The 12,454-nt window shown below is 44.1% G+C and overlaps 1 protein-coding gene across 1 annotated transcript; it reads right to left on the bottom strand.

Annotated features, from left to right (window-relative positions):
- Positions 1 to 267: 267 nt before the first annotated feature.
- LOC106611316 (F-box only protein 30) lies at positions 268 to 12,391 on the bottom strand. Its single transcript, XM_014211368.2, has 3 exons — positions 12,163 to 12,391; positions 5,145 to 7,347; positions 268 to 4,688 (listed from the first exon to the last, which is right to left on the bottom strand). The coding sequence occupies exons 2-3, from the start codon at positions 7,287 to 7,289 to the stop codon at positions 4,485 to 4,487; spliced, it is 2,349 nt and encodes a 782-aa protein (XP_014066843.1). The 5' UTR covers positions 7,290 to 7,347; positions 12,163 to 12,391; the 3' UTR covers positions 268 to 4,484.
- Positions 12,392 to 12,454: the final 63 nt, after the last annotated feature.

Here is a 12,454-nt window from a genome sequence, read left to right as displayed (position 1 = left end):
GGAGACCCTGCCACCAGACCTCACCGATGGAGACCCTGCCACCAGACCTCACCGATGGAGACCCTGCCACCAGACCTCACCGATGGAGACCCTGCCACCAGACCTCACCGATAGAGACCCTGCCCCCAGACCTCACCGATGGAGACCCTGCCACCAGACCTCACCGATGGAGACCCAACCTCCTCCAGTCTCCAGCACACCTTTAGCAGCTGAGACTCAACCATCAGTAAACATGATGCTGTTCTCGTAGAAGATATTTAAACCATGTTGTAGCAAGTAAAGAACATTTTTTATTGGTGATGAAATTGCTGTTGATGATACACAGTAATGTGAAGGAGCTTTATACACCAGGGCCGCTAAAAGAAGCTGAACAAAACATGTAAAACAAGACACCGTGGGAAAACGTTTTTGTATAGCAAAAGTAACGCGTTAAAGCTAGAATCCTTAGATGCTACATCAATTTTTGGACTTTAATTAATGATACCCATTAGAACCCCAAATATAAGCTTGTTTTACTCAAGTGTTTGTAAACCATATAAATGTAAACAAACAGTATATAGCCTCAAAACATGGTTAAAACTATCATTTTGATATCATGGATGGGCAGTCCTTGCATCCATAGCTGTCTATGAATTTGAGCGGTTACATTTGTCCAGGTTCATCCCTCAGCTTTTGACCCTTAGTTATTGTTTCAAGTAAGGATTCTAGCTTTAAGTGCAAAATGTACCATAAACCTCATTGTAATCTGGCAGCATGATTTAATCTCAAACCTTTTTTCAACAATGTGTTATTTAACTAGAGTTTAGTAAACTGGGCAATACATAATCACCTCTTTATAACATAAATTGTTGAAAAGTTTCAAACTAAATTACGCTGCCAGATTACAATGCAGTTTATTGTAAAATGTTCACTTAACACTACAGAAATGTAGCCTCTTGTTTAAAGCTGTCATTTCATTGTTGCAAATGCTACCATCAAATGTAGTCAAATACAGATAATCCCATTGTATAGAGGCACACACACAACAGTTAGAAATGTTATTGTACTGTGAAAAATAACCTTGCATTTTATGGATAAATCATGTTTTTAAGAATGACGGTTAATCTCTTCACTCACATGCAGAAAGAAAATTGGAATTAAATCTGACGCGAGCAGAAACATGTCTAGCCTGGTCCCAGATCTGTTTGTGCTGTTTTGCCAACTCCTAGTGATTGGTTATCAACGACCATCAGACTTGTCTAAGCATCAAACAGATCTGGGCCCAAGATATGTGGGGATGATCAATAGGTTAAAATCAGACCTGAGAACAACCAGACCTGATTGGACCCAGCCAAGTTGCTCTTCTGGTTAACGAATAGGTCTTTATACTGTATGTTGTCTAGGCCTTCTAAGTCAATAAATTCCCCGTATTAGCGTAAAATAAATGTTTTAGACTATGCAGAGCCGTGGTTGTGGCCATTCGGATCTATCAGCTGTAGTTAAATTGACCCGAGACCCAATGACAATCAAACAGGACCCGTCCCGGATCCTAAGGAAAAGTTTGAATCTTAGACCCGTTCAGGTCCCAGGTATTCAGGTGGACCCACGAAGACCTCTACCTTTGAGTAGTCTATGTAATATTGGTGGCATGTTAATAACATCCTGAACTACACCAAATAATAGAAAAAAACTAAATTTAAAAAAGTGTTGCATGGAAGAATACTAAACACGTACAAAATGTGTATCAAACCAAACAAGCGTGGATTATTTCACCATATCAAACTGTTTCAAACTATTCATCCGGGGTGTTCATCATGATTGCAATAATGCAAAGTTTGCACTGGTCTTTTCCCCCAAAATGTAATAAAACACACAGGAAAGAACAAACAGTACAGGGATTCAGAGAAGAACTTGAAGTAAAATAAACATTTACTTCCTTTTAAAAAGAACACATGCAAACTGTGCCCTTAAGATCCAAGGCTGTTACAACCCAATCTTAAACCCATGAATTAAGGCGGGATTCAATTCGATTCTGCTTCGCCGACAAAGCGTCATTTAAAGGTCATTTCCAATTGAACCGAAATATACAGCATTTACTGTGAATGCGATTTCCGCAAAAACTGGAAGATTGCCTTTTAAAGCCACATTTTCTTCAACCTGCTATCAGATTGAATCCAGGCCTTAATTTCATTAACACCATCTCTAAGACTGATTAATTAAATATTGCACTCCACTTCCAAACCCAAACAGATTTTCAACTAATATTCAAACCCGGAGAAAATCATGTCAAATGATGGGTTTGGGTTTGAAACTCATCAATACTCCTGAACGCTGTACCAGTCCTAGAACTAACAACACTCTACAACCATGACAATAAAGTGACTGTTCCATGTGAAGACTGGTAGATAGACTGGTGCATCTTTTACACATAAACCAGATTCACACTATAGAGTCCGGTTTGGCTTGGCGCTATAGTGTCAATCAGGCAATACAGTACAAGTAATGGCCTGCACTATTGATGCAGTTTCATGGCAACTACCCAAATCGCAGCCTAATCTCTATACAGTGCACTACTGTTGAGCCCGGAGCGTCAAAATTAGAACACTATATAGTTCATAGGGTGCCATTTGGAAGGCAACCATGTTTTACAAACCCTGAGACACAGCAGGCAACTTCTGAACACAGTGACTACGTAGAGCCAAGAGGAAAACACAAAGATAAAAACACTAATATGATAAATAATAGACGTGCCCATGATTGAATGATGATCAGTTTCCATACTGATCAACTCTAAATGAACGGAAGCTACGTTATGCCCACGTTCCTGGACCTGCAGGATTCACTGATCTATAACAAGTATTCACACAAATGGTTTTCACACAAGTAACGTTGTTCTCAAAATGAGGAACAGGAGAGTGGATACAGAAAGACAACCAATCACCCTTAACTCAAACAGTCAACATTGTTGTTCAGCCTGATACTGATGGAGGTTGAGTTAGGTCGGGATTCATTCTGATCTACATTTAAAGGTCATTTCAAATTGAGCTGACATCCGCCAAGTTTACCTTTAAAATCTGCGTTGTCTACAAGCGTGATCGGATTGAATCCCGGCATTAAATAGCTACACTGACAATATATTAACATGATCCGCTGACTCAAAAGTAATGGCATGATCCGCTGACTCAAATGTAATGGCATGATCCGCTGACTCAAAAGTAATGGCATGATCCGCTGACTCAAAAGTAATGGCATGATCCGCTGACTCAAAAGTAATGGCATGATCCGCTGACTCAAAAGTAATGGCATGATCCGCTGACTCAAAAGTAATGGCATGATCCGCTGACTCAAATGTAATGGCATGATCCGCTGACTCAAAAGTAATGGCATGATCCGCTGACTCAAAAGTAATGGCATGATCCGCTGACTCAAACTCAACAAAAATCATGATCACCCTAAGTATATAAAACCATGCAAGACGGTGTAAATCACTCTAGCCGGGGGTCAATGAGAAATCTACTCATTAAAAGATCCCCATCAGATCCCTCCCATGACCAGAAATCAAGTCTTTATCATAAGTTAAGGCTCCATTTTCTTTTGTTGTCAATGCGGCACAGTACGGACTTAGTTCTTATAAAAATAGAAAATGTAACGTCAAAACATGTTTTATTTACACATTGACAGAGTATGTAAAAGTTAAATAATCTATTCAGTACATTGGTAACAAGAATATATACAGTGCACAAAACATTAAGAACACCTTCCTAATATTGAGTTGCGCCGCCCCCAAGAACAGTCAGTTCATCAGGACTCTCCAAGGTGTCAAAAGCGTTCCACAGGGATGCTGGCCCATGTTGACTCCAATGCTTCCCACAGTTGTGTCAAGTTGGCTGAATGTCCTTTGGGTGGTGGACCATTCTTGATAACAAGGGAAACTGTTGAGTGTGAAAAACCCAGCAGCGCTGCAGTTCTTGACACAAACCGGTGCGCCTGGCACCTACTACCATACCCCGTTCAAAGGCACTTAAATATTTTGTCTTGCCCATTCACCCTCTGAATGACACACATACACAATCCATGTCTCAAGGCTTAAAAACCTTCTTTCACCTGTCTCCTCCCCTTCATCTACACTGATTGAAGTGGATTTAACAAGTGACATCAATAAGGGATCATAGCTTTTACCTGGATTCACCTGGTCAGTCTTGGAAAGAGCATGTTTTGTCCACTCAGCGTGTATGCATATCAGATAGGTTGAAAACAATGCAGGTTTTTTCTGTCAAAACCAGAAGAGAATGATAGCAGCATTTTGTATTTGCTTTTCATAGAGCAGGGTTGGAGTGCATTTCAATTCAGTGAATTCTGGGAGGACGTCTGTAAGAACTTACTGAATTGATTGAAATGAATAGAGCTACGTCTATAATAGTACCCTAAAGCCTACATAGTGCACTACTTTTAATAGGGTGCCATTTTAAATGTACCCATGGACTCCAACCCTTTCACAGCGTTACTCATAATACTGGCTTCAGGACTGAGCGCAGTGAGCGTCCCTCTTTGGTGAGCTCTCTGGATAAGCACATGCAGGGCAGAGGGATGGCCTCGTCCCGACAGGTGATGGTGTTAAACTTGCACTTTTTCAGATGGTCGGCCATACTGGTGATGTTGGCAAACTTCCACTCCTTCACTGTACCGAAGGCTGTGCTGAATCGCCACACCTGGTTCACAAACAGAATATTATAAATGAATTAGTTCTCATCCAATAACGATAAAGCCGTTGATATACTAGATGTCATATTGTATTCCTGCTTGTGTTTGTCCTTTTGCTATGCCAAGCCTTTAATCTAATTGACAATTGTGTTGAGACAGGACAACCTGCATTCAATGGTCAGCAAATAGGTGTGAATTCTAACTTGAGATCCCCACACATCTCAGACTGTCGTACTATTCCATGGATCATAGATTTATGGGAAAATTACACTAGATAAAATTCAATTCAACATTTATTTAACTAGGCAAGTCAGTTAAGAACAAATTCTTATTTACAATGACGGCCTACACCTGATGACGCTGGCCCAATTGTGCGCCGCCCTACGGGACTCCCAATCACGGCTGGTTGTGATACAGCCTGGGTACAGATGTTAATGCACACACATACACAGTAAGTGACTAACCTTGTTTTGGATCTGCCATGAGGACGACCCATCAGGCCTTCGTGTGTTCTCCCAGAGCAGCACCACCATGCCTCTGGACTGCAGTAAACTGCCACACACATCCCTCATTGTCCGAGAGACCCTGGACAACTGGCACAGGCTGAAGCCATCCAGGAAACTGGCCACATACTGTTGCACCTCGAAGGGCAAGGAGCTCAGGTGGTCGCAGGTGGACCCGAACCGAAAGGCATTCCTGGGGAGGGTTTTATCGCCGTACTGGGGAGGCATGTCGGGCCGCACCCCAAACGAGCCCAGGTGTCTGTCATGGATGATCCTGGAGCCCTGAACAGAGGGACAGAAGCGTCTCTGGGAGTAGGTGCAGCCGTAGTAGGCCAGGGGACAGCGATGCTCCAACCAGCCGTTCAGCCCGGCGTGGATGTCCCCGTGAACGTTTTTGAAATGCGAGGAGAACTCGTCCCTGCGGAACAGCTGTCCACACACGAAGGTGAACATGGTGCGCTGCTTGGTCTGGTAACGGGCCACACACTCCAGAACCAGGTCCAGTCTGAGAGAGTGGAAGGGGCTGGGGTTGGAGAGCTGAGGGCTGGCGTGATCACAGGCCGACGCTGAGGCGATATCCCCCACCATGGTGTTAGTGGCTAGTATAGCCGAGGGGAAAGAGAAGGTCTGGGTACCAAAGTCAACGTGGTAGCCGTCTACAAACCTGCTGTCTGAGATGCTGCGGCCCCCAGGGGAGTCCCCCAGACAGAAGAGCAGCGCTGCTGTGATCAGGTCGATTCCATGGAGCCCCAATGGATCGTCAGATACCTCCAGGTCTGAGGTGTCCACTGACTTGTCCTCCATTTTGGCTCTGAACAGATAGGGGTCAGACATCAGAGCCCTGCGCCCATTAAATGTAAACACACTCATCCCTCTGAGCACCTGGAGGTTCTGTAGTTTCCTCTCCAGCCACCTGTCTTCTATCTCTAAGGGCAGATGCTGGAGCATGTTGTAGGGTTCCAGATTAGGGAGAGGCATGGGAAGAGGCAGGTGGATGGGTAGTGGTGGAGGGTGGGGCCCAGAGGTCTCCCGTGGTGCTACTATATTAGGCATGGAAAGATACGGCATCACCAGCCTGAAGTCTGAAAACCTGTTGACTTCAGAGCGTCTGGGTGGAGATCTGCTCAGATCCATCCACTCACGCTGTGTCAAGTGATTTTGGTTGTCTCCTGTATGGTTGAAACCATTACTGAGAGGAGGACAACCCACCTCAGCAAGACCCATCACATGGTCCGTCTCCACTTCCTCTGAAGACTCTATCCAATAGCTCTCGTCTCCCTGTCTGTCTGTTCCAAATCCACAGTCCACTCCGACTCCGCCCACTGCTCCGAGCTCACAGCCCGACTCTGTGTCACTTGCCTTCATCTCTACATTCTTCAAATCATTATGATTATCACTGTCCTCTCCCCTATGGAGAACCCCTTCTCTCTCACCGTTTTCAACATTTACACTGATCAAGTCAATGTCCTTGGCACTTCTGAGGACGGCCAAGGTAGCTGCTAAGTTTATTTTGTGCACCTCACTATAAGACTCATCATCATCTTCCATTTCAACCACTCCATTAGTCAAAGCAGCAGCCTCATCCATTTCAACCGTTCCATTACTAACGTCAGTCTCTGGTACACTTGACACTACATCAGCGATCTTGTAACACGTTTCCTCAGCTGATTTATTATATGTGTTCTTTGATGTGTTGGTGATGACTCTAAGAGACTCCAGTAGCATCCTCTGATCTTGCAGAGCCAGGGCCATGTCGAGCTGCTCCACCACTTCAACATTGCTCAAATGCTCATAGGACTTCCTGTCTGAATAGCTCACAGGCCAACGGTTCCACTCCATGGTGCAACACACCACACTGGCCGGGCACGTCTCTAGGTGTTTTGCCATCTTGATCCGGGGGATAGTGAAAGGGCACCCAAATCCAGTGTTGAGGCAAGGCACTCTTTCAAACGGGCATAGTAAATGATGCTCCTCCTCTTTACAGGAGTGGAAGACTGCTCCACAGACGAGAGGACAGCCAATGAGATCACAGGACATACCAGTCTCTGTGCGAATCATACACCTCCGGTTCACACAGTTCAGGCAGTGGACATGGAGCTCCTCCATCTTTGTTGTGTTGATATTCTGGATTTAAAAGGGGGTGGGGTGTTAGGGGTGAAGTGGCCTGCAATAATGAAGGGAAAAAAACACCATTATTAAAAACATTTATTAAATTGGACAATTTAGGTCTAATTAAAATAGACAAAATCAAGTTCAACCACAGTCAGTTTATGAATAGAAAAAGCAACCAGGCCATGTCCCAGTTGCTAGAAACATCCTGTCCTGTTACATTATCCCACTGACCGGCTCTCTCTCTAGCCACGGAACATGTGGCAATGGAGGCTCGTGCCTTTAAAAGGCTTGCATAGCGCCTGCTCCCTGCTGCCGTCTCAGACGGTTTCTGTTTACTAAATCTCTTACGCTGCTGCATGACATTTCACGACACTCGTCTTGGGTTGCAGTACACGGTCACGCCAGTTCTAGAATATAACCTGAAGTACCACAGGGTTCATGACCTTTGACCCCAAGGTGAGGCTGTATGAACCAGAGGCCGGTTCAGTGGTCTCACCAGAGACAGAAGAGGAAGCGAGACATCTCACTTGCTCCCTTTTCAGGTTCATATACAGTCAATGACCTAAGCAGATCAGAACCAGCTGTTATTGCATTGGTGCATATGGGAGAGCCACTTAAGCAGACAGGAACTGTGACAATTGTTTTTCAACTGTAAACGGTTCGGAGTGGGACATCTTAATTTATTCACCATCTTTGGCCTCACTGGCCTGCTCATAGCTTGATAATGACAAAACTTGAAGATTATTATAAGCAACTGTCAGCCAACCATGACAGTCTAAGGAGAAACGTTGCACTGCTGGGCTTGGATGGCTTGACAGGCCTTGAATGACTATAAACACAACAGCAGGACAGGATTCCATTTTGGAATATCTGGTCATCCATGAAAGTGGCGTGTAATGAAAATATAAAATACTAGAGATGCGTTTGCAATTATTATTGGACATATACAGGTAACTGCCAAAATAAAAGAAACACCAACATGTCTTAATAGGGTGTTGCCCCCAGAACAGCTTCAATGCACCTTGGCATAGATTCTAAAAGTGTCCTGAACTCAGTTTGAGGGATGAGACATCATCTGGTGGTTTGTTGATGGTGGAGGAAAATACTTTCTCAAGCGCCACTTCAGAATCTCCCATAAATGTTCAATTGGGTTGACTACTTTTCTCCTTCCCCCCTTCTGACACCCAGGTGCAACACGCATCTTCTGCGTGCCTGGCAGATATCTCAACTTGGATGTCAGCCCACCACCTCAAGCTTAACAAGACAGAGCTGCTCTTCCTCCCAGGGAAGGCCTGCCCGCTCAAAGACCACTCCATCATGGTTGACAACTCCAGTGTCGCCCTCCCAGAGTGTAAAGAACCTTGGCGTGACCTTGGACAACACCCTGTCGTTCTCTGCAAACATCAAAGCAGTGACTCACTCCTGCAGGTTCATGCTCCACAACATCCGTAGAGTACGACCCTACGTCACACAGGAAGTGGCGCAGGTCTTAATCCAGGCACTTGTCCTCTCCCAGCTGGACTATTGCAACTCGCTGTTGGCTGGGCTCAACGCTTGTGCCATCAAACCCCTGCAACTTACCCAGAACGCTGCAGCCCATCTGGTTTTCAACCTTCCCAAGTTCTCTGCCACCCCGCTCACTCCACTGGCTTCCAGTCGAAGCTCGCATCCACTACAAGACCATGGTGCTTACCAACAGAACAGCAAGAGGAATAGCCCCTCCCTACCTTCAGGCTCTGCTCAAACCCTACACGCCAACCCGAGCACTCCGTTCTGCCACCTCAGGTCTTTTGGCCCTCCCACCCCCAATGGAGGGCAGCTCCTGCTCAGCCCAGTCCAAGCTCTTCTTTGTCCTGGCACCCCAATGGTGGAACCAGCGTCCGTCCCCCTGAAGCTAGGACAGAAGAGTTCCTGCCCATCTTCCGAAAACATCTGAAACCCTACTACATCAAACAGTATCTTAAATAATCCTCCTCACCCCGATTACTTTCTATGCCTGTGATGTGGTTGTCCCACCTAGTGCATTCATCTTAAGATAGTTAACTAAATCACTCTGGATAAGAGCATCTGCTAAATCAGGGTTTCCCCAAACTCTGTCCCCAAACTCTGTCCCCCCCTGGGAGCACATTTTGGTTTTTGCCCGAGCACTACACAACTGATTCAAATAACCAACTCATCCAGCTTTTATTATTTGAATCAGCTGTGTAGTGCTAGGGCAAAAACCAAAATGTGCACCCAGGGGGGGCCCCCAGGACCGAGGTTGGAAAACCCTGTGCTAAATGAGTAAAATGTAAAAGAGATCTGATGACAGACGACTCACTAAGCCCCTTTGAGACTCCTCTTTTCAAAGTCACTGAGATCTCTTATTCTAGCCATGGTAGCCAAATAATGGGCAACTGGGCATTTTAATACATGACGGGGAAGTGAATTGCTTAACTCAGGAACCACACCTGTGTGGAAGCACTGGATTTCAATATACTTTGTATTCCTAATTTAGGTCTTCCTTTATTAAATAGGGCAACACCCTACTAAGACACTATAAACTTGCATCTAAATATGCTTACTTCCTGCTGTAGTTCTAGCTAAGAATGTCACTTTTTAGTCAGATATGGCTAGCTACTGTTGTACAGTTATTTGTGTAGCTAGCTATATTTATTTTCTCCAGTAACTTTCATATGTAGAAATGCATAAGATACGACTAGGAAAAACAGTTCAACAGAACTTAGTCACTGCAAGAAGTAGGTACACACACACACACAGCTAGTTATTTTTATTACTACCACTGCCCGTTTTGCACAATATAAAGAAAATAACTTGTAGCAAGGAACACAGATTTTTACAACTCACCTGTTCTATCTTATCCATTGATCTTGACTCTCAGTTACATTATATTACACAAATGAGCAGTGGTGTAAAGAACTTAAGTAGTACTTAAAAGTATTTTTACTTAAGTAGTTTTTTGGGGTACTGTACTAATTATGTTTTACTTCACTACACTCCCAAAGAAAATAACATACTTTTTTTTACATACATTTTCCCTGACACTCAAAAGTACTGGTTACATTTTGAAGGTTTAGCAGGACAGGAAAGGGGTCTAATTGACACCCTTATCAAGAGAACATCCCTGGTCATCCCTACTGCCTCTGATCTGGTGGACTCACTAAACAGAAAATCCATGGTCATCCCTACTGCCTCTGATCTGGTGGACTCACTAAACAGAAAATCCATGGTCATCCCTACTGCCTCTGATCTGGTGGACTCACTAAACAGAGAACATCCATGGTCATCCCTACTGCCTCTGATCTGGTGGACTCACTAAACAGAAAATCCATGGTCATCCCTACTGCCTCTGATCTGGTGGACTCACTAAACAGAAAATCCATGGTCATCCCTACTGCCTCTGATCTGGTGGACTCACTAAACAGAGAACATCCATGGTCATCCCTACTGCCTCTGATCTGGCGGACTCACTAAACAGAAAATCCATGGTCATCCCTACTGCCTCTGATCTGGTGGACTCACTAAACAGAGAACATCCCTGGTCATCCCTACTGCCTCTGATCTGGTGGACTCACCAAACAGAGAACATCCCTGGTCCTCCCTACTGCCTCTGATCTGGCAGACTCACTAAACAGAGAACATCCCTGGTCATCCCTACTGCCTCTGATCTGGAGGACTCACTAAACAGAGAACATCCCTGGTCATCCCTACTGCCTCTGATTTGGAGGACTCACTAAACAGAGAACATCCCTTGTCATCCCTACTGCCTGTGATCTGGCGGACTCACTAAACACATGCTTCTTCGTTTGTAAATGATGTCCAGTTTTGGAACGTGCCACTGGCTATCCTTAAATAAAACTTTTTTTTTTAAGAATGGTGCTGTCTGGTTTACTTAATACAAGGAATGTTTAAGCATTTTAACTTTTGATACTTAAATATATTTAAACCCAAATACTTTTAACTCAAGTAGTATTTTACTGGGTCATTGGACAAAGACGTCTTCTGTATGGGGGAGTTTTAAGAGCCCCGACGCTCAATCTGAACATTAATGCGCGTCGCTTGCGCTACGGGATTGGAAGCATTTAAGGACCTTATCTTTCATATCAGCGAGAAATCATGAAGAAAAAAAAAAGTAAAATTGATACACATATTGATAGGGTTTGACTTCCCACACAGCCAAATCTCCATGTTACAGACCTTGTATACAGAAAACAGACAGAAGACAACAGGTACCTGTGCTATATGGCTACTCTGAACACCTGTGTGTAAACGTAACTCGGGAAGTCACCCATATAGCTGTATGGATCTGTGCAAAACTGCTACAGTAAGTCTATCGGTTTTATTTGAAGGATTATTTATCGGTGATGAAAGCCATGATTATTGACATTTCTAAAACGTTAAAACACAGCATCGAGATTGTACTTCACATTATTAGCCAGTCGTGGGCGAAGCTAATCACTGAGAACTGTAGGAGAACGCAGAATGCTGCCTAGAGTTTGAGACCTACTGTAGTTATATTGCTAACATATGAAATTAAACATGGTAGCAAGCTAACTGGCTAGATGATCACAATGATGCAGTTAAAATGATAGCCAGCTAAACATGCCACTGCATGGCAAGTGGTATGCCTGGCTTAGCGGCTTCAAATAGAAAATAACGATGTCTAGACTAGCAACACCCGCCAGCTCACATCTGTAAGCCTACTTCAGCAGTAAATTAGCATTGCTAGCTAGCGGCTAACAAACACCCATGTGATTTAATTTACAGGTAATAAGGAGTTTGAAAAATAACTTAACTGCCGTTAACTAGCTAAACGAGTATTATAGCTAAATCAGCTGGTTACTGTTACTTGGCAAAGTTGGCTTACCCGTAAGAAAAAACGATACAGCAAATGAGTCTTGTCTTTAAATTCGGCAGCAACACTAGCCACACACAATGAAGTAGTTCGGCAATGTTGTAGCTGTTAGATAGTTACAAATATTCACGTCGTGTCTTTCGACTCCAGTCGCTGTGTTGTAAAAAGCTAACTAGCTCATCTTTGGATAGCTGCTGAAAGCTACAAGTGGCGCTAGTTGATTACGTCATCATGAAGTTTGGCTAGAGACCTGCGCCTGAAATAGATGGGCAATAACCTCACAATATTACATCTCACTGAAATA

The sequence above is a fragment of the Salmo salar genome, chromosome ssa09, assembly GCF_905237065.1.
Source record: "Salmo salar chromosome ssa09, Ssal_v3.1, whole genome shotgun sequence".
Taxonomy (NCBI): domain Eukaryota; kingdom Metazoa; phylum Chordata; class Actinopteri; order Salmoniformes; family Salmonidae; genus Salmo; species Salmo salar.
The sequence above is the reverse complement of the archived record's forward strand: the minus strand, read 5'-3'. Positions and strand labels throughout refer to the sequence as shown.